The sequence below is a fragment of the Sinohyriopsis cumingii genome, chromosome 13, assembly GCF_028554795.1.
Source record: "Sinohyriopsis cumingii isolate HCF-2022 chromosome 13, ASM2855479v2, whole genome shotgun sequence".
Taxonomy (NCBI): Eukaryota; Metazoa; Mollusca; class Bivalvia; order Unionida; family Unionidae; genus Sinohyriopsis; species Sinohyriopsis cumingii.
Window position 1 is genome coordinate 6,716,816 of NC_142973.1, and position 20,356 is coordinate 6,737,171.

At 31.6% G+C, this 20,356-nt stretch overlaps 1 protein-coding gene across 3 annotated transcripts in view; it reads right to left on the reverse strand.

Moving 5' to 3' along the window:
• LOC149784901 (uncharacterized) overlaps positions 1–20,356 on the reverse strand; it is a 141,406-nt gene that overhangs the window by 110,350 nt on the left and 10,700 nt on the right. For all 3 annotated transcript variants that reach the window (XM_089978492.1, XM_089978491.1, XM_089978493.1), the window contains exons 5-9: positions 18,015–19,512; positions 17,009–17,178; positions 11,976–12,129; positions 8,892–9,027; positions 2,644–2,745 (exon numbers count right to left, since the gene is read on the reverse strand). In XM_089978492.1, the coding sequence (XP_089834618.1) occupies positions 2,644–2,745; positions 8,892–9,027; positions 11,976–12,129; positions 17,009–17,178; positions 18,015–19,512 (2,060 nt within the window). The remainder of the gene's footprint in view (positions 1–2,643; positions 2,746–8,891; positions 9,028–11,975; positions 12,130–17,008; positions 17,179–18,014; positions 19,513–20,356) is intronic.

Sequence of the window (20,356 nt, forward strand, 5' to 3'; positions counted from 1 at the left end):
ATATTACAATAATTCTAGTTTGTAAATGCCATACCAATATTATAATAATTTTAGTTTGTAAATGCCATTCCAATATTACAATAATTCTAGTTTGTAAATGCCATACCAATATTACAATAATTCTAGTTTGTAAATGCCATACCAATATTATAATAATTCTAGTTTGTAAATGCCATACCAATATTGTAATAATTCTAGTTTGTAAATGCCATACCAATATTACAATAATTCTAGTTTGTAAATGCCATACCAATATTACAATAATTCTAGTTTGTAAATGCCATACCAATATTACAATAATTCTAGTTTGTAAATGCCATACCAATATTATAATAATTCTAGTTTGTAAATGCCATACCAATATTACAATAATTCTAGTTTGTAAAAGCCATACCAATATTATAATAATTCTAGTTTGTAAATGCCATATATTACAATAATTCTAGTTTGTAAATGCCATACCAATATTATAATAATTCTAGTTTGTAAATGCCATACCAATATTATAATAATTCTAGTTTGTAAATGCCATACCAATATTACAATAATTCTAGTTTGTAAATGCCATAGCAATATTACAATAATTCTAGTCTGTAAATGCCATACCAATATTACAATAATTCTAGTCTGTAAATGCCATACCAATATTACAATAATTCTAGTTTGTAAATGCCATACCAATATTATAACAATTCTAGTTTGTAAATGCCATACCAATATTACAATAATTCTAGTTTGTAAATGCCATACCAATATTACAATAATTCTAGTTTGTAAATGCCATACCAATATTACAATAATTCTAGTTTGTAAATGCCATACCAATATTACAATAATTCTAGTTTGTAAATGCCATACCAATATTACAATAATTCTAGTTTGTAAATGCCATACCAATATTACAATAATTCTAGTTTGTAAATGCCATACCAATATAACAATAATTCTAGTTTGTAAATGCCATACCAGTATTATAATAATTCTAGTTTGTAAATGCCATACCCGTATTATAATAATTCTAGTTTGTAAATGCCATACCAGTATTACAATAATTCTAGTTTGTAAATGCCATACCAATATTACAATAATTCTAGTTTGTAAATGCCATACCAATATTATAATAATTCTAGTTTGTAAATGCCATGCCAATATTGTAATAATTCTAGTTTGTAAATGCCATACCAATATTATAATAATTCTAGTTTGTAAATGCCATACCAATATTATTTTATACACACACGATTGGAGATTGTAATGGTTATGTGTTCAACCCATCTCTTTCTACAAACAAAACACAACTGTACAGTTACATCAGATTAAAATAAATTCTTATCCTACTCTCTGAATATAACGGTTTAGTCAAAATATGCATGCCGTGTTTTACACTTTGTATTGGAACCATCTCCCATTTTCTACACCAACATAGTACTTGACATTGTCACCTTTTATGAAATTATGATATAAAAACCAGACTTGGAATGAAAACCCACCAATTGTTTGTATAACAGAATGGTTCAGAAAATATAAACATACGCATTTTAATAAAGTTTCATTAATGTCCAATACAAATTTTATACTATTAACTATATTATAATGTGAAATATATTAAGTCATAATGAGACTGAGATATTTCCTTCATTACTAATTTTGTCTAAGAAAGGAACAATGGCTTTCCCCGACACATGATTATGATTCCAGTAATACACTTCTTTTGCTTGTCACAAATATGAATTTAGCTGCCTTAATTGTATCTTCCTTGAAATAGCAATGAAATAAATGGCATTATGGTGAGTGTAATTACTTCCAAAAACAATCTACAACAAAAACTTTGATTTGTATCTTTTGACATTGTTCTTGAGTTTACATGGGCTCTCATTAGCAACCAAACATTTATGTGTTTAACACTTAACATTTGTAACAAGATTGTATCTATTGATCAAACCTGAGAAAAATATTATATATATCTTTATATTACATGTTAATGTATGAAAGACATAATGAATACAATTTACAAAACAGTAAATATTTAATGGTTAAAAGACAATGAAGATTGCAAAAGCAATCCAAATCTTACAATCTTATCTGATGGAAACAAAATATTTCATACATTACATGGAGATGAAAAATACTGTCATTACTTTCCTGAAATATTGCACTATGCCCTTGACCTTGAATCTAGAATGTCAACATATGTGACACACTTACTAATGTTTATGACAATGTATACAAAGTTTCATTCCTTAATTTCAGATAGCTTTAAAGTTGTGATGCAGAAACAAAAGGTGTGATAGCTGCTGGCCTGTTGGCTTAAGATGTGAAAGTATAATGTTTTGTGCAGGACCCACTGCATTTGATAGACAGGGTCAAAGCAACCGTAGTTTACATTACGAATCACAAACCTGCTTCTAATATGTGTAAATGAGAATCATGCCACTGTTCTCTAAGACTGCTTCAGGCTGAAAAAAAGTTGCCTTAAAGTACAGTGGTACCTTCATGGCTACAATCAACTAAATATTTCACTATTCATGCATGTTCTTCCTTTAAGCAATTTGTTATTCAGGATTTCTCAGTTGTGAGCAAAAGTGTCTGAATTAATGGCTTTTATACATCTACTTAACTGAATTATTGTTTTAAATTACAAACCTGTACAAGTTCTTGGCCTCCTGCTTTGACAAAGGCCTGAGAAATCATACTTTCACTGCACAGATCTCTTGAAGGAGGGACAATATTCAAAAGTGCATTGGCCTGCAAATATTAAGACTGTTTAAAATCATGTTCACAACAATAACAGTGACATATATTAATATATTTTCACTAGATGTTAATTAAATGTTTTTTTTAAAAAAATCCAAACCTTAAAACGACTTCATTTTTATCATAAACAAGTGGTCCAAGTGGATTTATATCACTCACATGGCTTATATAATTTTCACAGTTGACTGTTTCACTAAGAAGGCTTATATAGTAGTGAAAAAGAACATAATATGGAAACTATTTACCAAACGTTTAGAACATTCTGATAAAATAAAATTTCAAAATATTAAAACATAATTCACATGCAGCTTCAGCTTATTGTTCATAATTAGCCATCCAATATGTTGATGATAATAAACCGATATTTAGCCATCCAATATGTTGATGATAATAAACCCATATTTAGCCATCCAATATGTTGATGATAATAAACCCATAATTAGCCATCCAATATGTTGATGATAATAAACCCATAATTAGCCATCCAATATGTTGATGATAATAAACCCATATTTAGCCATCCAATATGTTGATGATAATAAACCCATAATTAGCCATCCAATATGTTGATGATAATAAACCCATAATTAGCCATCCAATATGTTGATGATAATAAACCCATAATTAGCCATCCAATATGTTGATGATAATAAACCCATAATTAGCCATCCAATATGTCGAATTGATAATAAACCCATATTTAGCCATCCAATATGTTGAATTGATAATAAACCCATATTTAGCCATCCAATATGCTGAATTGATAATAAACCCATAATTAGCCATCCAATATGTTGATGATAATAAACCCATAATTAGCCATCCAATATGTTGAATTGATAATAAACCCATATTTAGCCATCCAATATGTTGAATTGATAATAAACCCATATTTAGCCATCCAATATGCTGAATTGATAATAAACCCATAATTAGCCATCCAATATGTTGATGATAATAAACCCATAATTAGCCATCCAATATGTTGAATTGATAATAAACCCATATTTAGCCATCCAATATGTTCAATTGATAATAAACCCATATTTAGCCATCCAATATGCTGAATTGATAACAAACCCATAATTAGCCATCCAATATGTTGAATTGATAATAAACCCATATTTAGCCATCCAATATGCTGAATTGATAATAAACCCATAATTAGCCATCCAATATGCTGATGATAATAAACCCACAATTAGCCATCCAATATGTTGAATTGATAATAAACCCATATTTAGCCATCCAATATGTTGAATTGATAATAAACCCATAATTAGCCATCCAATATGCTGATGATAATAAACCCACAATTAGCCATCCAATATACTGAATTGATAATAAACCCATAATTAGCCATCCAATATGTTGATGATAATAAACCCATAATTAGCCATCCAATATGTTGAATTGATAATAAACCCATATTTAGCCATCCAATATGTTGAATTGATAATAAACCCATATTTAGCCATCCAATATGCTGAATTGATAACAAACCCATAATTAGCCATCCAATATGTTGAATTGATAATAAACCCATATTTAGCCATCCAATATACTGAATTGATAATAAACCCATAATTAGCCATCCAATATGTTGATGATAATAAACCCACAATTAGCCATCCAATATGTTGAATTGATAATAAACCCATATTTAGCCATCCAATATGTTGAATTGATAATAAACCCATATTTAGCCATCCAATATGTTGAATTGATAATAAACCCATATTTAGCCATCCAATATGCTGAATTGATAATAAACCCATAATTAGCCATCCAATATGCTGATGATAATAAACCCATAATTAGCCATCCAATATGTTGATGATAATAAACCCATAATTAGCCATCCAATATGTTGATAATAATAAATCCATAATTAGCCATCCAATATGTTGAATTGATAATAAACCCATATTTAGCCATCCAATATGTAGATGATAATAAACCCATATTTAGCCATCCAATATGCTGAATTGATAATAAACCCATATTTAGCCATCCAATATGTAGATGATAATAAACCCATATTTAGCCATCCAATATGCTGAATTGATAATAAACCCATAATTAGCCATCCAATATGTTGATGATAATAAACCCATATTTAGTCATCCAATATGTTGATGATAATAAACCCATATTTAGCCATCCAATATGTTGATGATAATAAACCCATATTTAGCCATCCAATATGTTGATGATAATAAGCCCATATTTAGCCATCCAATATGTTGATGATAATAAACCCATAATTAGCCATCCAATATGTTGAATTGATAATAAACCCCTATTTAGCCATCCAATATGTTGAATTGATAATAAACCCATATTTAGCCATCCAATATGTTGAATTGATAATAAACCCATATTTAGCCATCCAATATGTTGAATTGATAATAAACCAATATTTAGCCATCCAATATGCTGAATTGATAATAAACCCATAATTAGCCATCCAATATGCTGATGATAATAAACCCATAATTAGCCATCCAATATGTTGATGATAATAAACCCATAATTAGCCATCCAATATGTTGATAATAATAAACCCATAATTAGCCATCCAATATGTTGAATTGATAATAAATCCATATTTAGCCATCCAATATGTAGATGATAATAAACCCATATTTAGCCATCCAATATGCTGAATTGGTAATAAACCCATATTTAGCCATCCAATATGTAGATGATAATAAACCCATATTTAGCCATCCAATATGCTGAATTGATAATAAACCCATATTTAGCCATCCAATATGTTGATGATAATAAACCCATATTTAGCCATCCAATATGTTGATGATAATAAACCCATATTTAGCCATCCAATATGTTGATGATAATAAACCCATATTTAGCCATCCAATATGTTGATGATAATAAACCCATATTTAGCCATGCAATATGTTGATGATAATAAACCCATATTCAGCCATCCAATATGTTGATGATAATAAACCCAAAAGACCTAAAATATGGCTTGAAGAATTACAAGAAGCCTAATTAATCAGATGCAAGAATGCCACATTAATATGCATCTGAATCTTGTTCATTACTGTAATACATTAGGATCCAGATGATCCCAGCATATATTCAATTTTAATTAAAAACGGATCACAAATATGGCTTTTAGAGTGGTAGCAAGCTCAGCCAGTCTGATACAAAATTACATAATTAGTAAGCATGGATCTCACTCATTATCCAATTTATCCAAAAACTTGATGATATAAGCTAATATTTCAAGTCTAATAAAAAGTAAACAGTTCACAAGAGATAAGACTTTCTCATATGACTATATGACTTTCTCATATTCATACATGTGCATGACTATATGACTTTCTCATATTCATACATTAGCATGACTATATGACTTTCTCATATTCATACATGTGTATGATGACATAACTTTCTCATATTCATACATGTACATGACTATATGACTTTCTCATATTCATACATGTGTATGACTTTAAGACTTTCTCATATTCATACATGTGTATGACTATCATTTTTAGTGCAAAACACAGGCATAGGATATCCCTATCTTATCTCACATGTGACCTTTATCCTGACTCATGTGACCTTTATCCTGACTCATGTGACCTTTATCCTGACTCATGTGACCTTTATCCTGACTCATGTAACCTTCTGACTCATGTAACCTTTATCCTGACTCATGTAACCTTTATCCTGACTCATGCAACCTTTATCCTGACTCATGCAACCTTTATCTTGACTCATGTAACCTTTATTCTGTCTCATGTAACCTTTATCCTGAATCATGTGACCCTTATCGTGACTCATGTAACCTTTTGACTCATGTAACCTTTATCCTGACTCATGTAACCTTTATCCTGACTCTGGTAACCTTTATCCTGACTCATGTAATCTTTATCCTGACTCATGTGACCTTTATTTTGACTCATGTAACCTTTTGACTCATGTAACCTTTATCCTGACTCATGTAATCTTTATCCTGACTCATGTGACCTCTACCCTAATTCATGTGACCTTTATCCTGACTCGTGGAACAGTTTGAGCTTCAACTTTACACAAGGAAGTGAAATCATCCAGATTAACAATATCACTTTGACATTCTTTCTCATTAATCAAGATTAACAATATCACCTTGACATTCTTTCACATTAAGCAAGATTAAAAATATCACCTTGACATTCTTTCACATTAAGCAAGATTAACAATATCACCTTGACATTCTTTCACATTAAGCAAGATTAAAAATATCACCTTGACATTCTTTCACATTAAGCAAGATTAACAATATCACCTTGACATTCTTTCACATTAATCCAGATTAACAGTATCACTTTGACATTCTTTCACATTAATCAAGATTAACAATATCACTTTGACATTCTTTCACATTAATCCAGATTAACAATATCACCTTGACATTCTTTCACATTAATCAAGATTAACAATGTCACCTTGACATTCTTTCACATTAATCCAGATTAACAATATCACTTTGACATTCTTTCACATTAATCAAGATTAACAATATCACTTTGACATTCTTTCACATTAATCAAGATTAACAATATCACCTTGACATTCTTTCACATTAATCCAGATTAACAATATCACTTTCACATTCTTTCACAATAATCAAGATTAACAATATCACCTTGACATTCTTTCACATTAATCAAGATTAACAATATCACTTTGACATTCTTTCACATTAATCAAGGTTAACAATATCACTTTGACATTCTTTCACATTAATCAAGGTTAACAATATCACCTTGACATTCTTTCACATTAATCCAGATTAACAATATTACTTTGACATTCTTTCACATTAATCAAGATTAACAATATCACCTTGACATTCTTTCACATTAATCAAGATTAACAATATCACTTTGACATTCTTTCACATTAATCAAGATTAACAATATCACTTTGACATTCTTTCACATTAATCAAGATTAACAATATTACTTTGACATTCTTTCACATTAATCCAGATTAACAATATCACCTTGACATTCGTTCACATCAATCAAGATTAACAATATCACTTTGACATTCTTTCACATTAATCAAGATTAACAATATCACCTTGACATTCTTTCACATTAATCCAGATTAACAATATCACTTTGACATTCTTTCACATTAATCAAGATTAACAATATCAATTTGACATTCTTTCAAACTAATCAAGGTTAACAATATCACCTTGACATTCTTTCACATTAATCCAGATTAACAATATCACCTTGACATTCTTTCACATTAATCAAGATTAACAATATCACCTTGAAATTCTTTCACATTAATCAAGATTAACATTAACTGCAACACATTTAAGTAAAAAGAAGAATGACAGTTGAAGTTCAATGTTCTAAAAGCAGACCAACCTAGCTACCTAGTCCAATTTCAAGTCATAAAAGCCATTGATGAATTGTTATTGTTTTTCACCAGTCACAGTATTATTTCTAAAGGGCAATTAATTCTCCTTCAAAACTGAACGGAGACCTATTTCATTACTTTTTTTTCCATCGTAATTACTGTTATGGATAGCAGTTGATTTCAGTTTTTGACCTGTTCACATTTGCATCACTGCACAAAGGTAACTGCAGTTACTCAATTAGGATGCTGTGTATTACAATTACCACAGCTATCATAACCAATCTTCTTGAAAATTTCACATTAAAGGTAAGGACATTTCCATTGGGTGTTGTACTTTCCGAAGTTACATCAGTATTCACAATACACCATTCTGATCAAGACCCTTATTTTTGTTCAGGAGTATGAGAAAAAGAATCCTTCAGTATACTTTAGTGTCGGAGAGGAGAATTCCACTGATGGGATCAAAAATTTGCATCAGGTTCTCCGCAAAAACAATTCAGACTCTTTCATGGAATTTTCCTATCCTACAGTGATTACTATGAAAGATTGTATTGGTCCAACTTGAGTGTACTTAATGACAAAATAGATGAGATCATTCTGTCCATGACGTCATGAATTCGGAAGATGTTTGTAAGATGTTAAATTTTTCAAAAGATGCATTGTAAAACTAAACTGGAACAAAAATTATCATATATCTAACCAAATGATTAATTTCCCCATGATGGCTGACATACCTGTTCCTTTGTGATATATCCTTGCTTCACAACAATAGAAACTGACCCAACTTTAATTTCTTTTCTCATATCAGCAGCTTTGTCCTCTAGTCCTTGAGGTTTGGCAGAGTGTACAGCTGGGGAATCTACCTTCTTTCTGATTGTATAGTTGAAAAAAAATTTGCAACAAGTGAAAATATTTAAATGAAAACAAAATCGACTTCTATATGATGCCAAATGGATGTTAAAATTTACAATGAAAACTTTTAGTGGACACCTTCATACAGCAGACACTTTCATATAGCAATGGGCACTTAAAGCCTGAAATTTGAAACAAATTATGGAAGGAACTGCAACCAATTTCATTTGAATACTTGTCTCATATTCCTGGTAAATGAATTATTATGCTACCTAACCCTTCTATGATTAAAGCCGAGGATAAGATTTTAGAAAACACTTTAAAAAGATGTAGATAGAGTCAGATCTACCATAGTTGTATCTGTATAATTAGTAGCAGCCAATTAAAATGGAGAAAGCATGGAAAGAATATTTGAAAGGTATTCTCAAAACATTTTTCTGACAGCAAATGCCAGGCCCTGTTTTCACAAAAGAGCTCAATTTACTTGACTCAAATTTTTATATTGCCATAAAGTATCATGACCAGCAAAAGTATGAACATTTTTGTTTTTAAAAATAGGCTTGACACAGTATTTTTTATTTAGTTCTCAAATAACAACTGAAAAGATATGGTCAAGCATGTATTCAGGTTTTAGCAGTTTCTTAAAAGCTTGACCTCATCTGGTAAATTATTCCGAGTCTGATTTCTTAACTTTTCTGAGTCTGAACTCCACTTTTCTGAGTCTGAACTCCACTTTTCTGACAATGTGTTTAACACTTACAGTCCTTGTTGTTTAGAAGTGTTATTAATTCTGTAGTCATTAAAATAGTCATAGTATGTCTAAATAAGATTTATAAATACTAATCTGAATGGTGATTCTAAAAGAAAAAACTTAATAACAAACAAGAAAATTCAATTTGGACATATATCATTTTTTTTATCAAAACCAAGTTTGCATTGTTGTTTTGTCCTAGGAACACAGCTAAGAGTATCCAAATACAGGTCTGCATGATTAATCCATCCAGGCCATTGTCACCTTTCCAGCTTCATGGAACTACGGTAAGTGTATATGTACATAGCATGGTAAACATACAAGTTGTTCTTCACTTCTTTGATTATTTATCTGACATTACCGATGGCAATGTTGTCAGATAAATAAACAAAGTGGTGGAGAATAACTTGTTGGTCTGACAGTATGGTTACTAAGCGATGCTACACATGATGGAAGCCATTTCAAAGTCTGATAAATGTTCTAGGTGCACTAAAAATGACACAACAATTATCTGAGTACAAATTTATGATCTGAATATTCACCCAAACTTATTCTTATCTGAATATTCACCAAAATTATTCATATTTGAATAATCACCAAAAATTATTCTTATGTAAATTCACTAAGTGAGCTCCTTCATACTGTTTTGCTGGATTAAAATATTTCCCTAAGTGACAAGTTAACAAAATGGGTCATTTATATGTGTTCACACTGGGTCATTTCTATGGTATTCACTCTGGGTCATTTCTATTGTGTTCACATTGGGTCATTTCTATGGTATTCACTCTGGGTCATTTCTATTGTGTTCACATAGGATCATTTGTATTGTGTTCACTTTCGACCTTTATATAGTCTTCACAATGTCATTTATATGGTGTTCACAAGAGGTAATTTTTTATGGTGTTCACAATGAGACATTTCTATGGTGCTCACAATGGATCAATTCTATGGTGCTCAAAATGGGTCATTTCTATAGTGTTCACACTGGGTCATTTGTATGGTGTCCACTTTCATTTTTTTATGATGTTCACACTGTGTCATTTCTATTTTTATCACCCTGGGTCATTTCTATAGTGTTCACACTGCATACTCTCTATGGTATTCTACTCACTGCTGCTCATAATTAGACTTGAATCAGAGTCCAATCATGTATCTGGATGAAACAAGTCATGATCAAGTGATATTTCAAGCTCCAGAATAATGGCATGGAATTAACATTAGATTAGATGTTAACTTTGAATGGAAATGGATGTGATAGTGTTTCCATGGAGACAATGGTCAATAAATCCAACTTTCATTTTTACAAAACTTATCACTCTCATGCATATGTCAGCAATACTATGCTTCAGTGATCTGAATATAATGATGGGTATAAAGCAGCATAGGAGAAAATGTAATAAGTAATTTTGTTCAATTATTTTGTAATTCTTTACTTGATCAAAACCAGGAATGATCATGAATGAATGTGATTGGAAAACAGAAGGTTCAACATTGGAAAAGTGATTACAGCTAGTTTCATGACTTGCCACACACACACATTTTATACTTGGTTTTTTGTGTGCATCAGATATAATTTCTCATCTCCCTTTCAAGAACCTAACCGTATTTGATATGTAAATGACTTGATCTACTCCACTAGGCACACAACAATTTTGTTTTAACATATCGCATTACTTTAATAATCCTAATTGTGTAAAATTATCAGAAGAGAAATTTCTCAACCATAGCTTGTGAACATTACAGTGCATTTGTTACAGTCAGTACTTTAAAATAAGGACCTAAACTTGATGATAAAGAAAGCTGAATGAGAGATCACCTCAAAGTACCTTTATGTAACAAATATTCCATTACATAATATCTCCTTCCTTACCCTCCCTGTTACTTTAAAACACAACCCAGCTACTGCTGACAAACCAAACCTAAAGCACAACCCAGCTACTACCAATAAGCCAAAACTAAAGCACAATCCAGCTACAACTGATAAGCCAAAACAAAAGCATAACCCAGCCAGAACTGATAGGCCAAAATGTGTAACAAGTATTTTTACCTACGATTGTATACACAAATTTTGGTACAAAATATTAAACTGTCTCTATCTTTCTTATTGTTCCAGAGACCAAAGGGAAATATTCCATCTTAACAGGTATAATAAACCTGTAAGTCATTTACAGACATTCAGTGCTATATCTGTTTGGTTGTAACTTATGTATTTTACCTATCTCCTTTAGGTGCTGAGTATTTCATGGCTGTTTCAAATTTACCAGTTGGCAAGGTTAGATCAATATAACAATGATGACGTCCCTCAAAACTTTTGATAAAGTCTTTCCCTCTTTTAGACAGAGCATCCACAACAAGTTGCAACTCATCCTCTGGAAAAACAATGATTTTCTTACATAAATATTAATTTCTGTGCAGACAATGCATTCACACAACACCCTTTTCTGACAGCAATAAAAGCAGGTGACTTTGGAAAAGTTCTGATGTAAAAGATATTCTATACTCATATAAACAAACCTACACAGAAAATGATGATACTACGTAAACTTCATGGTAAATATTGATGCTACTTAAACTTCATGGTAAATGATGTTACTACTTACACTTCGTGGTAAATGATGATGCTACTTACACTTCATGGCAAATACTGATACTACGTAAACTTCATGGTAAGTACTGATACTACTTAAACTTCATGGTAAATATTGATACTACTTACACTTCATGGTAAATACTGACACTACTTACACTTCATGATAAATACTGACACTACTTAAACTTCATGGTAAATACTGATACCACTTAAACTTCATGGTAAATACTGACACTACTTAAACTTCATAGTAAATGATGATACTACTTAAACTTCATGGTAAATGATGATACTACTTAAACTTCATGGTAAATACTGACACTACTTAAACTTCATGGTAAATATTGATACTACTTACACTTCATGATAAATACTGACACTACTTAAACTTCATGGTAAATACTGATACCACTTAAACTTCATGGTAAATGATGATACTACTTAAACCGCTTAAACTTCATGGTAAATATTGATACTACTTACACTTCATGATAAGTACTGATACCACTTAAACTTCATGATAAATACTGACACTACTTAAACTTCATGGTAAATACTGATACCACTTAAACTTCATGGTAAATGATGATACTACTTAAACCGCTTAAACTTCATGGTAAATGATGATACTACTTAAACTTCATGGTAAATACTGATACCACTTAAACTTCATGGTAAATACTGACACTACTTAAACTTCATGGTAAATACTGACACTACTTAAACTTCATGGTAAATACTGATACTACTTACACTTCATGATAAATATTGATACTACTTACACTTCATGATAAATACTGACACTACTTAAACTTCATGGTAAATACTGACACTACTTAAACTTCATGGTAAATGATGATACTACTTAAACTTCATGGTAAATATTGATACTACTTACACCTCATGATAAATACTGACACTACTTAAACTTCATGGTAAATACTGATACCACTTAAACTTCATGGTAAATGATGATACTACTTAAACTTCATGGTAAATACTGACACTACTTAAACTTCATGGTAAATACTGACACTACTTAAACTTCATGGTAAATATTGATACTACTTACACTTCATGATAAATACTGACACTACTTAAACTTCATGGTAAATACTGACACTACTTAAACTTCATGGTAAATGATGATACTACTTAAACTTCATGGTAAATATTGATACTACTTACACTTCATGATAAATACTGACACTACTTAAACTTCATGGTAAATACTGATACCACTTAAACTTCATGGTAAATGATGATACTACTTAAACCGCTTAAACTTCATGGTAAATGATAATACTACTTAAACTTCATGGTAAATACTGATACTACTTACACTTCATGGCAAATACTAATACTACTTAAACTTCATGGTAAATACCGATACTACTTACACTTTGTGGTAAATACTGATACTACTTAAACTTCATGGTAAATAATGATACTACTTAAACTTCATGGCAAATACTGATACTACTTACACTTCATGGTAAATGATGATACTACTTACACTTCGTGGTAAAAACCGATACTACGTGAACTTCAAGGTAAATATTGATACTACTTACACTGCATGATAAATACTGACACTACTTAAACTTCATGGTAAATACTGATACCACTTAAACTTCATGGTAAATGATGATACTACTTAAACCGCTTAAACTTCATGGTAAATGATGATACTACTTAAACTTCATGGTAAATACTGATACTACTTAAACTTCATGGTAAATACTGATACTACTTACACTTCATGGCAAATACTAATACTACTTAAACTTCATGGTAAATACTGATACTACTTACACTTTGTGGTAAATACTGATACTACTTAAACTTCATGGTAAATACTGATACTACTTACACTTCATGGTAAATACTGATACCACTTAAACTTCATGGTAAATGATGATACTACTTAAACCGCTTAAACTTCATGGTAAATGATGATACTACTTAAACTTCATGGTAAATACTGATACTACTTACACTTCATGGCAAATACTGATACTATGTAAACTTCATGGTAAATACTGATGCTACTTACACTTCGTGGTAAATGATGATACTACTTAAACTTCATGGTAAATACTGATACTACTTACACTTCATGGTAAATACTGATACTACTTAAACTTCGTGGCAAATGATGATACTACTTAAACTTCGTGATAAATACTGATACTACTTACACTTCATGGTAAATGATGATACTACTTACACTTCATGATAAATATTGATACTACTTACACTTCGTGGTAAATACTGATACCGCTTAAACTTCATGGTAAATGATGATACTACTTAAACCGCTTAAACTTCATGGTAAATGATGATACTACTTAAACTTCAAGGTAAATACTGATACTACTTACACTTCATGGTAAATACTGATGCTACTTACACTTCATGGTAAATGATGATACTACTTACACTTCGTGGTAAATACCGATACTACGTGAACTTCATGGCAAATACTGATACTACTTAAACTTCATGGTAAATATTGATACTACTTACACTTCGTGGTAAATATTGATACTACTTAAACTTCATGGTAAATGATGATACTACTTACACTTCATGGTAAATACTGACACTACTTAAACTTCATGGTAAATACTGATACTACTTAAACTTCAAGGTAAATACTGATACTACTTAAACTTCATGGTAAATACTGATACTACTTACACTTCGTTGTAAATACTGATACTACTTAAACTTCATGGTAAATGATGATACTACTTACACTTCGTGGTAAATACCGATACTACGTGAACTTCATGGTAAATACTGATACTACTTAAACTTCATGGTAAATATTGATACTACTTACACTTTGTGGTAAATATTGATACTACTTAAACTTCATGGTAAATGATGATACTACTTACACTTCATGGTAAATACTGACACTACTTACACTTCATGGTAAATACTGACACTACTTAAACTTCATGGTAAATACTGACACTACTTAAACTTCATGGTAAATGATGATGCTACTTACACTTCATGGTAAATACTGACACTACTTAAACTTCATGGTAAATACTGATACTACTTAAACTTCATGGTAAATACTGATACTACTTAAACTTCATGGTAAATGATGATGCTACTTACACTTCATGGTAAATACTGACACTACTTAAACTTCATGGTAAATACTGATACTACTTAAACTTCATGGTAAATACTGATACTACTTACACTTCGTGGTAAATACTGTCACTACTTAAACTTCATGGTAAATGATGATACTACTTAAACTTCATGGTAAATACTGATACTACTTACACTTTGTGGTAAATACTGATACTACTTACACTTCATGGTAAATGATGATACTACTTAAACTTTGTGGTAAATACTGATACTACATAAACTTCATGGTAAATACTGATACTACATAAACTTCGTGGTAAATACCGATACTACGTAAACTTCATGGTAAATACTGATACTACTTACACTTTGTGGTAAATACTGATACTACGTAAACTTCATGGTAAATACTGATACTACTTACACTTTGTGGTAAATACTGATACTATGTAAACTTCATGGTAAGTACTGATACTACTTACACTTTGTGGTAAATACTGATACTACTTAAACTTCATGGTAAATACTGATACTACTTAAACTTTGTGGTAAATACTGATACTACATAAACTTCATGGTAAATACTGATACTACGTAAACTTCGTGGTAAATACCGATACTACGTAAACTTCATGGTAAATACTGATACTACTTACACTTTGTGGTAAATACTGATACTACGTAAACTTCATGGTAAATACTGATACTACTTACACTTTGTGGTAAATACTGATACTACTTAAACTTCATGGTAAGTACTGATACTAATTAAACTTCATGGTAAATACTGATACTACTTAAACTTCATGGTAACTGCTGATACTAATTAAAATACACAGCAAACACCAATTCTACAACAGCAGAGATATTTAAATAGCTGTTGTACATATCTTCAAAACATTTTAACACAGCAACCTGTTTCATTATTGTGATAAAGAACCAAAAATAAAGATGATTCCTCAACTGACTTAGATGGCTTGACTTTGTAGAAGACCTGCGTAGAATTTGGAGCAATACCTGGCACAGAGCACAAATCTGGATTTAAGGAAGTTTGATTCCTAATCTGGCCGGATGTTTTTCTATCTATAACTTACCAAAGTGTGTTATCAGATGATAATCCTAAGCTTGGTGATAATCTCCTTCCTCCTTTAAAAAGTTTGGCTACAATACTTATTGTAAATATCTTTATCATATAGTTGGTCCACTCCACCCTCAGCCCCAATATTCATGACAAATATATAAGGCTCAGTCCATGATGTTATGATGGTGGAAGACTAAAATGTGACAATCATTTAAGTGTCATAACTGAACGTTATCACACCACTTACATCTTTTATACCTCATCACACCATTTACACATCATCACACCACTTACACATCATCACACCATTTACACATCATCACACCATTTACACATCATCACACCATTTACACATCATCACACCATTTACACATCATCACACCATTTACACATCATCACACAACTTACATCTTTTATACCTCATCACACCACTTATATCTTTATCACCTCCCTTTACCTGAGCTACACAGAGTGTACAAGTCCAATCTCTCATGCCAGATACTTTTTACAGCTGTTATAAAAGCCTCAACTGCTGAATCAGAACCATGGACCTCCACCTCAATCTGGAACCTATCTGAGCCACTCTGATGAGGCAACACCTGCATTTTCAAGCTACCGCCTGAGTTCCTGCAAATCCATAATATGTCAGTAATGTAAACTGTTCCTTGCACTGCTCATACACAGTTTGCTGACTCATGCAAACAGTGATCACAGCAAGAGGTAAGAACCTTGAAAACAAAGATTTAAGCTCCAGCACTCATTTGCACACTGTGACAGTAGACTGCAATGTTTAATATTCTTAAAACATCCATCACTTAATAATATAAATTAATTACCAAATATCTTCAAAATGGCATTTCCTGAACAATTAATTTTGATATTTCAGTCTGGCTGGAACGAAAGAAACAGGTGGTAAACCAAGGAAAAACCAATCAACCTTTAATACTTGCTTGCAAAATTAGTCCAACTGCAAACTGCACAGACCCAGATCTGCCATAGCATAATGCACCATCATATTTGGTTCTTTGCAGTTTGTTAGGGGTAATCAGTAGAACGAACAATGTGGACCCTTATTGGCAGACAAATTATGCCATGGCAGATTAGTATCTTTGTTATTTGCAGTTTGACTTGACTTTTAAGCAAGTATAGGTGGCAATACCAACTTGCAAGCCTAAACTGTCTTCTTTGATATAGAAAAAGTTGACTGGCCACAATATTACCTGATACATGTCACTTTCTCAACAGCTGTTTTCATTACATAATAAATTATTTGAACAATATATATTTATCTTCCAATAAGCACAGAGTATTCTTTCACTTTGATTTTAATTATTTTAATTATTAACACTATAAGTTTACTGTAACATGTACTCCTCACCGCTTGATAAAAAGTTGCAAGAAAGAAGTACATGAAATATATAAGATATCTAACAAAATGGACCTTGAAGGAGAGAAGTTCTTACTTCACTTTGTCTCTTGCACCATCTGCCAATTCTGTCTTGAAGCATCGTGCTAGGGCACCATCCATTACCTGCTTGAAAGTGTTTGATGGTTTCTTGTCCTTCAAAAATGTAATGATTTCATTCTGAGCTTGTTCAACTGCAACTTGGTGAAGACCACCAATTTCCACTTTCCTTGTGTCTTGCTGAATCTTGATTATGTTTCCTTGCTCTATACCCTGTACTAGATTGGTCCACTCACTTCCAGTTAGTAGCTTATGCTGACCCTCCCTCAAACTAACAGTGGACTGAACCAAACTTTGCTCAATTAGGTCAAGACCATTCTTTGCTTGATGGTAATTCAAAGCATATGAATGTAGATGCTTGTCTTCTTTGATTAGAACAAATGCATAGATTCGTTTGGATTTTAAAATATCTCTCATCGCATCTTTAGTTTTCTGCAAAACTAGTAGTTTCTGATGTAACTCTGTTACATCTGATGAGGAAGTCTCTTCACGCTTTTTTTCAAGGGTCATGTCCATCATCAGCTTGGCTTTGTGAACATCAGATTTCTGTCCACTTAATCTTACCACTTCCTGCCTAGTATCAAATGTAACCTTGCAAAATGTACATTTCTTCTGAAAACTATCTATTATCAAAAGCATAATATTTTCCAAGGCCATGGACACAGTTTCAGACTCATACTCTGCATCCATTTTACTATGACCCTGCAGGTCACCTTGACCTTGTCTCATAGGAGGAACTACAGATAACTGAGACGTTTTTGTAGATGATCTTGACCTTTGACATTTTTCAACCTTTTTGTGTTTTTTCTTTGTCTTTTCAGAAGGCTGTACACCTGGGACAGAAGAATATCCAGGGTGGGGACCACTGGTTTTTGAACCATCAGTAAAGGCCGAAAAAGGGGAAAGACTGTTAGGGACTATTTGTAGACCTCCAAATGACTTAGATTTCTGATGATTGTTGTTGTAAGCCTGTGGTTGCCTGATATCTGGAACTGGAAATATATTAGAATCTGGCAAAGTCTGTGTCCTCATACTGTAGTCATTACTGTCAGAGCTTGATAAAGCAAACTGTAATTTCTCCGATGACTTGAGCGATGCTGAAGAGTCTGTCATAATCTCATCATCTGGGTTATTTGAAAATTTCATATAATTTTCTGATCTGCTGCCAGACTGTGGTGAAGAGATTCTATCTTGAATTCTCTTTCTCTGTGATCCTCCAATACCACCTGCTGAATTATTCTGCAGGCCAGTTGGTTTTAAATCTGGACTAAGAGTTACAGAAAATCCAGTATTAAGTGGCATGGCAGATGAGGGTACTGCTGGTTTTGGGGTGGTGATTCCTGTGGGCTTGTTGGCCATGTTAGACCTGACAGCTCCTATGTTTCTTTCTTGTATGGCATCAAAAACTGGATCATGAAAGGTGGAGAAATAGGGCTCTACTGCAAATGTAACACCAGCAGTCTGATGATCCATCTTACTAACGATCTTCGTGAAAACTACATGGAAAAAAGGTACAAAATACATGTTTGTAATTTTCATCTCTCAGAATGGAATTAACAATATAAAATAGAACATAAAATACTTGACTTTATGTTACTTTGTATAGAATGTTTACCTCAAGAACAAAATTGAGATTTTTCAATTCAGAAAAGATTAGCTATATACAACATTAAAGTATAAAAAATAATTATGATTTCTATGAATTGTGTGTGTACACAAAATTAGTGTTTGAAAAGGTAAAGTCAATACAAACTTTCATCTGACAAATTGCCAATTAAAACTATAAAGCTACAACTCTGCAAAAATAACCATAATTATGTTTCGAAAACCTTTATGCAAAAGAAACAATATATTACGGGTCAAAAATTTCTTAATTTAATCCATTTGAAGATTTGCTCTAATGCCATGAAAATCTAAGCAGGTCATCTACAAAAATGTATATCAAAATTCATATGTCTACCTCAGATGATTTTTGCTTAAACCTGCTACAAGATTTTTGTCAAAGAAGTCCCAAAAAATTAAAAAAGACTTAAAATATTGGAAAAATCTAAACAGTCATTTGTTTATGATTATCATCTATGTAAAATTTCTGTTTCTAAATTTAGAAGTTTTTGGAATAGTATACAAAAATGAAATTGCAATGGATGCACAAATTTATGGACATGCAGACATACAGACAGAAAAGCAATAATTGCTCCCTTTGTGCTATTGTATTGACGATGTAACAAAATTACATTCTATTCAAGCACTAAGAGGCTTTTTACAAAGAAGGTAGCTCGTTCACAACAAATTTTAACTTAGTGAATTTTTAAGTTAATTTAGGTATGAAACAATATGACT